Genomic DNA, 12,564 nt, shown 5'->3' with positions numbered 1-12,564 from the left:
GAGGCAAGGAAGCTTCCCAGCCCCTGCTCAGCCTCAGCCTGCTTCTGCTCCCATGACATCCTTAGGTCTGGGCAATAAGGGGGTGCTCACAGAAGGAATTATTGCACCGCAGGGCGAGCTGTCAGGGAACGCGTGCAGACTTGGGTGTGGAAATGTGGGCAGTGCAGATAGGATGAGCTGGAAAGGAAAGAATCACAGAGTTTAACTCGTAGTCGGTGTGCTCCAGAGGCACTGAGTTCGGATCTGCCTGACTTGTGATCCTGATGGAGGTTTCTCGTACGGGGAAGCTGTGTGCACAAGCGATGACTCAGGCTGCATCTTGGCCTGCAGTTTTGTTGGAGGGAGCTGCTCTTTTTTTTCGTGCAGGCAATACGATTAAAAAGCAAATATTTTAACATAACTTAGTGATCTGAGCTATTACCGAAATGTCCACATTTTCGCTCTTTTTTTTTTTTTTTTTCCCCCTAGATTAAAGAAAACTTTAAAAATCTATTTGCTTTGACATATGACACAATATTTAAGAACTGAAATCATCAATTAAATCACACATCAGAAACATTTCCGTTTGGTAAAAAAAAAAAAAAAAATATAGTGCTAGACGATGTACACTTTGAAATTGTTGTTAATGTTTAAAATGCAATCTGAAGTGCATATGTTATTTAAAAAAAAAAGCCACATAAATTACAAAATTTAAAAGTTTATGTAAAAACTAGCAATCATTGCTTAGCAAAAGCATTTGCAGGGGGATATATCTTTGGGTTCTGTGGATATGCGTAGTTTTCTAGCATCAGGGCTGGTTGTGATATTCCTTATTTAATTTTTTGGCTCCTTAAAATGGATTCAAGCTAAAGGAAGAAGGGTTTGGTCTGCACTGGCCTGAATGCCTGTAATAAAGCCAACGTGCCCATGAATGTAGCAAAAGCTTTTTGGGTTGTTCCTGAGAATGAAAGGTGAACTCTGACAGAATTTCAGAGCTTGGGAAACCGAGGGAAAGTGAAGCTAAAAATAAAGTCCTCGTATGGTCAGCATGTTGGAGGAAATTCAAAGCCTCTCATCAAATAAACATATTTAAAGAAGTGTTTTGAATTTCGGTGTGTAATTTCTGGCCAACAGAAATTACGGTTGTATCTTTAGGGGGACATTATGTCACATCAGTGGTCATTCTGCAAAAACAAAAAAATAAACTGCAAACTTGATGCCTTAACCCGTTCTGCTATTAAAATGCAGGCAGGAATGGGATTGCTTTTCTTAGAGTCACTGCTAGGAAACTTTTGTGCCATTGTGTCGCAGTTCCAAAATATTTGGGCTCCATGTTATGGCAGATACATAAACCAGCCCTAGAAAAAAACAAACCCTCAAAGCATCACCAGGAGGACTTTGGTATTTATTACAAAGAGTTTGCGTCCTGATAAAGAAAGGGAGTGATCTGAAGCTCATGCTAGCACTGGAATATCTCAGCCCAAAGCGTGCTGCGTGTTGTTCCTGGGGCCATTTCATTGCAGCCTTTGGAGTCCGAGTGTGCAACAGGAGCATCTCTGTGGCTACACCCATAGACACGTGCACGTATGCCCTCGTTTCTCTGCAGCATTATTAAGAGAAGCCGTCCATACTTCACCATGTTGTTACATGTGTCTGTCTGCTGATTATAAAATGTGTTAAGCAGTATTTAAAAAACAAAAAAATGCAGAGCTGCGCTTTGATTTATTCAGCGAACAAAACATATGCTCACTGTTCTGTTCTATGTAATTCATATGATCAATAAAATTTTCTTTCAAAAGAGCAACTTTGGCATTTAGAAGGATTGTGCTGCTGAGCAGGAAAATGTTTTGCTCGTGCTGCGTGCAGTCAACCTCTGTGGTCCTGCACCAAAGGAAGTTTTTGGCTCCCTGATGTCGTGCTCATCTTCTGATTGCTTTTAACCTTCAGGGTGGAAGCAGTGCATTGCGGCTGTTACCCGTTGTGTCCCAAGGCCTTGGTGTACCCGGAGATCTTCCCAGGTAGCTGCTTTGCTGCACACACTTCTGGTTGAAAGGCGATGCGTGATGCGTGCTAAAATGTAAAGTTTGAGTATAAACTCGAGCAAAAGCAATTGTTTATTTGGCAAGCCGACATGTTAGTGTTAAGGAGAATTTTATGTGTTTTAATACATTAGAAGAAGTTTATATTTGCCATCTGTTCTTTTAAGATAACACAAAAGCAAGTTTTGAAATAGCATTCTTCATTGTTAGCATACACAACCCATAATGATAGATTTTTGTTAGAAGGTCAGCGACGCTGCAATGGTTTGCAGATTTTTTTTTGAGATAGAGAAAAAAAAAAAAAAAGGAAGAAAGAAAAAGGAGGCCTGAAAATCACACCAAATTATTTAAACAATTTAATACTTAATAGTATGCAACTGTGATATGGGATACACACTGATGTAGTACCAGTTCTTTGAAAAATCTCATCACTAAATGTATCACATATGCATTGTGTTACATTAGAATAATGTATTTTAATCACCCAAAGGAGATGTCTAAACAGCACAACTACACAGTCTTATTTAGCATTAAACATCCTTGTGAGCTGAGGTAACCTTATAAAATCATGCTTAAATAATGTAAAACACGAGGCGGCACAGAGCAATATGCATTTTTAATTAGTAAAGTGACTAATATCGAGTGTGTGCTTTGAGGTTTTTGTTTCATTAAAAATGTATCTGTTTTTCCTGCAGCTGAATATCTGTATTCTACACCTGAACAGCTTTTTAAAAGGCTTCAGAATTTCTGCAAGAGACCTGATATTGTAAGGAAACATCTCTATAAGGTAGTTGTTGGGAAGAGTTTTACATGATATAATGCCATATTGAAGTACAAAGGCAAAGAAAAAACCCTTAAAACAACAACATTTAATTAACATACTAATGTTTAAAGGAAACATGCTAGGGAGGGATATTAGTCGTTACACTAACAAGGATTAATTAAACTAGATGCCGGTTGTATTAACCTAGGTCTTATGAAATACGTGCACTTAATGCATGCTACATGCTTTTTTTTTCTTTTTTTTTTTTTTAATTTATTGTTTTCTAAAATGACTGTCCTTTACATTGGGACCCAAGAGGCTTATAAAAATGAACCTGGATTAATGTAACTCATTAGTCTAAAAGGAAAATAAAAGAAAGATCCTACAATTATACTAATGAGGATAAACCTACCTTCCTATCCTAATTTAATCTTCAGTCCTCAAAACGTGCAGGTGCTGGGTATCAGGTAAGGTTTCTCTGCCTTTCTGGAAATACCAGAACTCTTTAATGACTGTGATTATTTTAGCTCTTTTTTTTTTTTTTTTATATATGTTGAGCGTAAATGCTTATTAGTACTGTGATGTCCTGGTGTTTATTGTGTCCTGCCCTTTGCCTTTACTTATCTGGAGAAAATACGTGTTCAGTGGTAGATGTTCTGTTCCATTTTTGATCGAGTGTTCCATGCCAGACTGACTTTCCCAGCTTTAAGGTGTGGATTACATAGAGCACTAAATTGTACATTATTTCAGTAAAAACATATTGTTACACTATGCTGCTGTTAGAAAACAGCTGCTATTGTCTGCATGCTAATATGTAAGCTTGCAGCATTTTCTGCTTAGTTGCAGCTGTAAATGCTGGACATGCTGTGATCGGGGCAGATGTAAGTCACCTTTTTGTGACAAAGGTGCTTCAGGTAGAATCTGTAACAATCTGCATTCAGTCCTTCAAGGGAGCTCATGGGTTGCCTGTGCAGTGCAAAAGCACACACTCTTCTGCAGCACTGTAGCCACCCAGCATGCTGTTACTGAGCAAGTCGAGTCATCTCCTTCCCCATGCTGCCAGCACACCTCACCTCTCTGCGTTCCTCTGAGGACCAGAAGCTGTGGTCTTGCTGTGTCTCGTCTGCCTCCCCACCCTTCTGCACACACATGGTGCAGGAGTGAGAGTTTAGCCCCAGTTTGACTCCTTATGTGACCTAAAAATAGACATTTACATAATGATACATCAAAGATGATGTCGTTTCTGCAGGAAACAGTTAAACTTCAAGAAAAAAAGGAGAGAACCAAAAATGCAATTTAACACCCAATTTCAAGCTCATTATCTTTCATTGTCTATTAACTTGGCAATGGTTCAGAAGGTAGCTCATAATAGTTTAAAATGCTGACTGAACACTTCCAGTGCTCAGCATTACTTCTGGAGTCAGTAGTGTTGTGTAGTTATACATGGTGGCTTCAAAGGGTAAACAGTCCTTAAACGTCTGCCTTGACATTTTCCTGTGCTTCCAGTCCAACAAATAGTTTTGGGTCTTCTCTGCACGTGTTCAGCCCCAGCTCCTAAAGAAAACCAAAGCTGGCACACCAAAAATGGGAATAGCAGCAGCACAAATACTGATATTAAATAGGATGGGTTCCAAATGTGGTGCGGGGATTGGTGTGCACGTGTGTCCCATGAGCAAAAGAACTAATCTGCTTTAAGGATGCTCTTCAAAAATAAAAGCCAACAAACGTTCCTTGGAATTGTTGGCAGGCAGGTTGTCCATGGAAGAATTATCCCATGGGTGCCAATTCTGTCCCTTGTAGGCAGACTTGTGCTCCATCGTTCCCTGGGTGCAACAGGTAGCAACTGCATTGAATGGGGATCGTTTTAAATTGAGTCAAGGGACTAATCCAATACCTGTGAACACCAGGGGAGGGATCCTGTTGTCTTTAATAGGCTTTGGATCAGCTCTGAGAATGCTGTTAGAGTTGTCTTTTGTACCTACACCCACGTACACTAAGTCTGTATTTTGCCCTGAAACTGTCCCTGAAACCTAGAGAAGTGCTAGCTTAGGTACGTGCTGCTAATGGAATTAGAGGTGGAATTATGCTTCTTTTAAGGAAGCTGGAGAGAGTGAAATCATGAAATCACTTCCACTTTCTTCAGATTGGCATAATGTTTTATACTATACTGCAAAATTTGCACACTGGCTGCTTCTCTTCCAGAAACCTTCCTGCCTAAGTCCATACAGTAGCTGTGCAGTCTTGACAAAAAAGCAAATAATGCTGTTCTTTATTGCTTGGAGATTCTGCTTTATAGATCAGAAAGCAATCATCATCAGAAGTACTTTGAGTTATCTTTTTACATACTGTTGTTGTTTTATTACTGAGGATATCCATAATAATTAGACAGCGGTCTCATTAAACAGGCAGTTATTCCCCCGGTTGTCCTCAGTGCTTGTGCAGCAAAGTTTGGGGCAAAAAGAAGATGAATGGCAGCGGGGAAGCCAGGTTAGGGAGCCAGACACGGTGAATATCCCTGTGACAGTGCACAGACCCACGTATTAAACTGTAATAGCTTAATTCCATTCATGCTGGCAGACTTTTAAAAATGTCCATAATGTAAGCACCTACGAAAGGCTTTCCAAATGACACATTGCTTACCCTGGGTATTCTCACAGCGCCAGGGCTGGTTCATTTGCATTTCCACACTGCCTTCTACCAGTCGTTAAGAGAAGATCGAGATTCGTGGAAACCGAACCGCGTTTGTTATCAATTATTTGTTCCAGTTTTAGGGAATCAAAAGTTCCTCTTTGGTTCTCGGTGTGCATGGTTGCTAAATTAAGTGCCAAAGTGAAGCCAATATGAACAACAGGGCATCAGTTTCCATTGGAGCACGCCACAAGACCTCTCAGTATTTGCAAGCTCCCTTGAAAAAAAAAAAAGAATACATACATATATATATATATATATATATATAGGGCAAAGCATTTGTTTCTGCATTATTTTCTTGAAGTTTACCTTTCAGTTCCCTCACTTCAGTTTCTTAATTTAAAACAGCATGTATAAAGATTATACAGTGGAAAGGGACAAGAAGAGTTGCCAAAAGCCAGGCATGGAAGGAGCTGACAACTTTAAATAATCTCTCCCAGCCCTCCCAGCTGAATGAGTGCTGGTTGACATGCTGTCAGCTTCAGTTCCTGCAGAAAAATTCTACTCTCACTCATGCTTGTTTAACAGAGAAAAGAATTTGGCCCACTTTCTGACATTCATCTTCTCATTTCCATCACACTACAGAAGCTCACCTGCTTATGAAAAGACACATGGTGTGATTTTTTTTTTTTCTTTTTACACCACTGTAGAAGATAAAGAACCATGTTGAATTCAAAGGGATCAAACTGCTGTAAAATCAAATTAAGAGCCCAGTTAGACCTTAGACATCTGAATTGTTCCAGTCTCAAGATTTGCCTGATTAGGGCAGTTCTAACAAACCTTTCTCCTTTTTTCTTTTGTCTTTTTTTTCATCCTTCTCTTTTTGCTCCAATTGACATAAAGCATTTACTTCAATCTTTCAGGCAAACAGATAGAAGTTCCTTTCTGGTCCAGCTCTGATATCTGGGCACAGTTAGGTGGCAAAAGGCATCCCCAGCAACTTGTTGCGCCTGCACGCAGCTGCCCTCAGCCAGATCAGTGAGGTTAGTGTGGGCTGACCCTGTTGCATGGAGCATAAGTTCTTCATAGTTCTTGCACAGGCCATGTAAGAGCCAGAAATGATGAATCTGCCTTTGCACTTCCCCACTACCCAGCAGAACTCTACAAAAATGCATTTCTCTGTAGGGAAATGCTACATAACAGATATTCAGGCCCTGGGAGACCTCTGTCCTTGACTTTTCTTGGCTTTCTGCAGCAAGGCAAGTGTATGTTTGCAGATGGCATTCCAGGCTTTGCCTTCCCAAGCTCCACACCTTCACCTGCATTGAGTGTCTCCTTGTTCTAGAGCTGTTTGCCTGCAAGCAGAAGCTCTCACTCCATCTTTTCCATATCATTCATTATTGTGTAAACGTTTGTCAAACACTTACAGTATCCTGGACTTTTCAGTCTCTCCTCGTGAATGTTATTCCATGTTTATATTCTTATCTGCCATCATTCAAGCCATTCTGATGCTTGAGAGCTGTTTTTGTGCTGGTGTGATCATTACTTTACAGAGTATTCTAGGCCATGCCATCAATTTATGTGATATGTTGTACTCTGTGATAATTTTCAACCTGCTCCTTATGGAGCTGAACACACTGTTTACTTTTTAACCGTGAATGTATATTGAGCAGATGTTTGCTTACAGTGTTCTCCAGATCTTTTGTCCTGAGCTGATAAAGTTAATTTAGAGCTCTACAGGCTGCATGAATAGTACAAATATTTCCATCCATCCTGCTGACTTTCCATTCATCTACAGAGCAAGTTTGCAGAGGCAAAAAGAGGCATCTACCTGGTTGGTATTAGATGCAGGCCGACAGGTTGGAAGCACAAAACCGTGTCTGTTCATAGAGTGGTAGAATCATAAAATCATTTCAGTTGAAAGAGTCCTCTGAAGACCATCTGGTCCAACCCCCCTCATGTGCTCATAGTCCCATCCAGCCTGACCTTGGATGTCTCCAGGAACGGGGCATCCACCACCTCTCTGGACAACTTCTCCTGATGCTCCATTTCCAGCAAGTGTCATTTAAAGAGGTTTCAGAGATGGTGTAGCTCTGCTTTTCACAACCTGTAGGGAAAGGTTATAGCAGCTAGGAACTCTGGAGCACAGTGTGCTGCATTATCCATCTCTTTGTCATTGCTAGGAAGAGCTGCTTAAGAATGGGTCCCAAGTAGGATATATGTAAGATTCTAAGTAGGATGTATGAGATCAAGACTTTTTATGTAGAAGAAGACATTGATTACTTACTTAGATTAGCAGACCATGGGTAATTTAGGAAGGGACCTCTGGAAATCATCTGGTCCAGCCTCTGCTTAAAGCAGGGCCAGCTTCAAAGTGGGATGGATTAAGCTGCTCAGGCTTGTATCGAGGCTAGACTGAAGTCTTCACATTTTTCATTCCTATATGTAATTCTGTCGTAGTCAAAGATCTAGCTAGCTTAGAGATAGAAATCTCTTCTGGAGCATGGGATCAATTTTATGTATTTTGGGACAACCTGAGGTCCACAGGCTGTATGTGAGTCCAGAAAAAGCTTCAGTAGAGTGAGTTCTGCTATCTTGTGTGGCTGTTCACAGTAATAGCAATGGCTTATCAGGGACTGCGAGAGTTGCCTGCTAGGTCATTCTGGATCCCAGCATATGCTGAGTATCTCCTTGTTGTTGAGTTGTTTGCTAGGAAGCAGAAGTGTCCACTCCACCTATTCCCAGGGTTTGCTTTGCTCTTCCTCTCCGAGATATAGATATGTATGGGAGCTTTCAGCTCTCTGAATCACAGAATCACAGAATTGTAGGGGTTGGAAGGGACCTCTAGAGATCATCGTGTCCAACCCCCTTGCCAAAGCAGGTTCCCTACAGCAGGTCGCACAGGTAGGCATCCAGGCAGGTCTTGAACATCTCCAGAGAAGGAGACTCCACCACCTCCCTGAAGATTCTGGCCTACAGTTCATGGAAGTTGGCTATGCTTGTGGAGCAGGAAGAAAGCATTCATGAAGAAAACAGTTGTGTGCGCATCTTTCAGCATAAGCAGCAGGACTTTGAACTGTGTATTATAACCATATTAGATAGCTTCAGTTTAGTTTTAGAAAGTAAATGAAAGCTGGCAGACGAACCGTAGCCGCCGCGAAAGAGTAGATGAAGAAATGAGTCAAAGGAAATGTGAATGACTTCGAAAGAAGAGTTGCAAAAAGCATGAAAACTTTTGGGTTATCAGTAAAGTGTATCTAAACTGCCTACAGAAAGAAAGCCTGAAACTGCTCTCCTAGTGTTGTGGATGATCAATGTGTTCTGAACCTTCCCTCCCCAGTGGAAGGGTATCTTGCATAATTCACATCCAACATTTATGGTTTTGTTTAAAGATAGAATAAATGAGTTTTAAAAGGCCAATAATAGAAACCGTGGTTTGTTCAGAAAGGTTCATTCAGGGAAATACTCTTCTGAGGAGTATTGTATAGCTCTGACTCGGTCCTCACAGTGCACCCAGTTCATGTAAAATAATGCTGTCTTTTGATGGTGGCTTCCAAAGGTGGTTGGAGTCTGAAAGTTGAGCTCAAAAAGTAATTACTACAAGCTGCTTTCCACCTTGATTCTTCCTTAATACTCACGGAAAGAAGGAGCTGGGTCACAGAGTAAAGCTGACCTGTTACAGTTTGGCTCTGTAAATTGCTCTGCTTTCTTGCACACCGAATCTCAGCTTTTGTGCTGAAGAATAATTTTTAATTCTTGATTTTGTTAAGGTAATTTTAAGAACACGCATAAAATGTGTGCCTGATCTGTACAGTGAGTTTGAGCTGCAGCTATCCTGAACCAGCAGGTCTGAATGGATGAACTGGTCTTACTGAATTCTGAATGTTAACCCTGAAGTCTAACGATGGCAAGCGTAAATGTTGATTATTTCTGTCATGCTCGTAGGACACAAGAGACAGAAAAGTTGGTCATATCATAGCAGATACTGCAGTGCTACTGACACCTCGCTGTGATGTCTCTTCATGCAAAGATCTTGCTTTATGTGAAAACTTTGCTACTCATGATGATTTTTGTCTCTGCATATTTAGGAACTGTTGACTGAATCACGTTCTATTCCTTGAAAATACGAGTGCTCAGACTTTTGCAGAGTTATCACTCATACAGAAAATGAGCTGCATCTTTCTTTAGGATACGGGGCCGTGCTGGGACAGCGCTGGGACAACCCTGGGCATGTGGCAGTGGGGTCAGAGTGGAGGAAGAGTGGGTGCTGCCAAGGCTGTTGAGGTCCCTTCTGTGTCCCAGCAGCTCACGTTTTCTCCATGTGCTCTCTTCCTCGTAGGGCGAGATGGCTGGCTTTTCCTGGGCAGCGCTCCGTGGTAAATTCAGGTCTCTGCTCGCAGCAGAACCGAAAGAAGATTTGTGACAGATGGGGCTAAGTCACAAACTTGCAGCCTCAGGCAGAATTGTGGAAGTTTCCAGAGTGTGCCCATATTTACCTGATCAGAGAGAAAAGAAAATCTGCAGAGGAAGCCGAGCCTGGCTGCTTGTCATAGCTGACACAGAGCCATCTGCCACAAACCTGTGGCGGCTTCAGATCTCCAATCCCTGCCACCACCCCAGCTCAAATTAAATACAGATTCTTAGAGACGTTATGATGGTTACACATGTCCTCGGCATCACATGCAGGAGACTGTTCAAAAAAAATATGTGGCCTGTTGTATAACCGCACTCATGTATCCCATATGTGGTGCCACATTGAATTTCCGGTTGAATCTGTTTTTATCCTTTGTACTGGATGACATGGTGCCTGAATTCTTTCTTTTCGCCGACACGATGGCAGCCAAGCTGCAGCTTCAAACGCTCACACTTGGCTGGGTTTCTACCTAGGTTGCCAGGTTATCATTGGAGCCTTATTGTGTCCTCAAAGGGCCACAGGGCCTGAAAGGAGGATCCGAGTGCTACCGGACTAATTGGGCAGCCATCTCAGAATTGTTTGTAGGCAAAGGGCTGCTTTAGCACTTTTCTTTTTGCAAATTAATGACTCTCTGGCACAGGGGTTTTTAAGTGAAGGTATTAATAAGGGGTCTGGCAGGTAATCCCATGATTCGCGGAGTTACATTTGCATTTAATTAATCTTAAAGAAAGCTGAAAGATAAACAGCTGTAATTCAAACTAGCATGGGAAATATGCTACGTGGTGCCATCTATCCGATAAAATGAAAGCTGAGACACTTGTTTTATTTCTCTCAAGGATGGAGAACAAACAGATAACAGCCAAAGTACTTCCAATAAAAAGTAGTAGTTGGAATGTAACGGCCGTTCATCAAGCATCTTTGCATCCCGTTACGAATACAGTCTTTTAAAGATAAATCACTTATGATTCCAGCAGTCAAGCTTCTATATTTGTTGATGTAAAATGTTTTGAAGATGGAGATTGTACAATAAATTTTTAATAAAGTGCCCACTGCAATTTTTAATTAGCATATCTCATTCATGTATAAGTGTGTACATCTATCTGTATGTTTATCAGTATGCACATCCTTGTGTCAGAGTCAATGAATGCAATTGTGTCTTTATCTGATGAAGTCGAATCTGCTTTGCAAATGGTAATAAAATGTTCTGACAATTCCAAGATTTTCGACAGTGTTCTGGGAAGAAGCAGGAAGAAGATTCCCAGGAAATCATCATGATGTAGAGGATGGCCAGACCTCTCTACAGACAGGTACGGTTCCAGCTCCCCTCCCCAGAAGCCCAAGGGAGATCCAATGGCATATGATTAAGTGTTCGGGTGTTTTCTGGCACTGACAAGTTGTAATTTTGCAGTGATCACTTGTCTTACATGTTGGTTTCTCTCTGTTTCTGCTCGATCAAAGCCCAGCCTGGCTGTAGACATGGAATGTGGTCTTCTCAAGGAAACATGCATGAGTGCGGTCCTCCCATTTGGTAGAGCCAAGTAACAGGACTTCTTGTCTTCACTAATGCTAACACTCCTTGCACCAGCAAGAATAAATCAGGTGACTTATTTTTTTATTTTTTTTTTTTTACTATTGGGGAAACTGAGGCATGGTACAGAGAAGATGAATTCCTCCAGGTTTTGCAGCGAGACGCTCTCCAAACTTATGCAAGGGAGAGAGGAGATGCTGTGACCTCACGCCATGGCTGGTGGCAAGCAGGCTGCACATGCTGTGCTGTGAGACTCAGTGCTCAGTGGTTTAGGGAGTCCTGCTGCCTGCAGTGTGTGCCCCAGTCACTAGAGGTGTCCACCTCCTCCAGGCTGGGGCCCTACTTTGCTTCAGTTACTGAGCAGTGACACTCAACCATTCCTAGCTGTGGCTGAAGCATTGTCTGAATGGAAATTTTTTGCCTCAGAATTACAAACCCCTGCAAATAAGGTTTTATAATAGAAACACTTTAATTGTAGAGTAACAAATAGCAATGCTGCATTATACGATGATAACTTCTTTACATTGCTAGTGAATATTCACGGCCCATCCAAGGATACTTTCATGTGTGCTGCATCCCCCAGGCCCAGGAGGTTGACCTGGTACCTGGGCTACAGGTCCCCAGTCAATGGGGTGATGCTAGGCTTCATCCAGGTGGTCTGGGCAATATTTCCCTGATGGAGGATCCCCCAGCCCGGGTGCAAAACCACCTCGGGAGTTTTGGCTGCTGGAGCCAAATGCAGACAGCCACTGTGCTGCTTCATTTGAAGCCCTGGCTTCAAAAGGTCACCGTGACAAATTGGGATCTCTTTCCCATTGTTCCTGCACACACGAGTAATCTGTGAATGTGCAGAACAGTTCTTATAAGTAAAATGACAGAATCAGCCCTTGACTTACTCCTGTATTTATCGACGTTTCACCTGCGTTGACACAGCAGCTGTGGGCACAGCTGAAGCAGAGCAGGTTTCTGACTCCGACCAAACAGCTCCTTTCTCCTGCATCAGTACAGCCCAGGCAACTAATCCTACAATCCCTTTGTCTTAGTATTTGAGATCACAGGAAACACAGGTTTATTCCACATGAGAATTGCCTTTCTCCATGTAATAGAAAAGAAAATCCTAAAATAACGAGGGCATTTTGGTGAGCAGCGTGCAGCACTGCCGGCCCTGCTCCGTGTCTGCAGCGCCCAGACCTCTGCCTTCGCTCCAAGCTGT

The 12,564-nt window shown here is 42.0% G+C and overlaps 1 protein-coding gene across 8 annotated transcripts in view; it reads left to right on the top strand.

Moving 5' to 3' along the window:
* The window catches only part of GTDC1 (glycosyltransferase like domain containing 1), a 163,679-nt gene extending 152,794 nt beyond the window's left edge, over positions 1-10,885 (top strand). For 4 of the 8 annotated variants that reach the window (XM_042827208.1, XM_042827206.1, XM_042827207.1 and 1 more), the window contains 3 exons: positions 1,927-1,997; positions 2,714-2,805; positions 9,749-10,885. In XM_042827208.1, coding sequence (XP_042683142.1) covers positions 1,927-1,997; positions 2,714-2,805; positions 9,749-9,832 — 247 coding nt within the window. In that variant the 3' untranslated portion in view covers positions 9,833-10,885. The remainder of the gene's footprint in view (positions 1-1,926; positions 1,998-2,713; positions 2,806-9,748) is intronic. The other 4 variants (XM_042827212.1, XM_042827210.1, XM_042827215.1 and 1 more) reach the window with 3 other exon arrangements.
* The last annotated feature ends 1,679 nt before the right edge of the window (positions 10,886-12,564 follow it).

The sequence above is a fragment of the Centrocercus urophasianus genome, unplaced genomic scaffold (assembly GCF_019232065.1).
Source record: "Centrocercus urophasianus isolate 14NV4802_14NV808 unplaced genomic scaffold, USGS_Curo_1.0 seq_28, whole genome shotgun sequence".
NCBI classification, from domain to species: Eukaryota; Metazoa; Chordata; class Aves; order Galliformes; family Phasianidae; genus Centrocercus; species Centrocercus urophasianus.
This window is presented reverse-complemented; position numbering and strand designations above follow the sequence as displayed.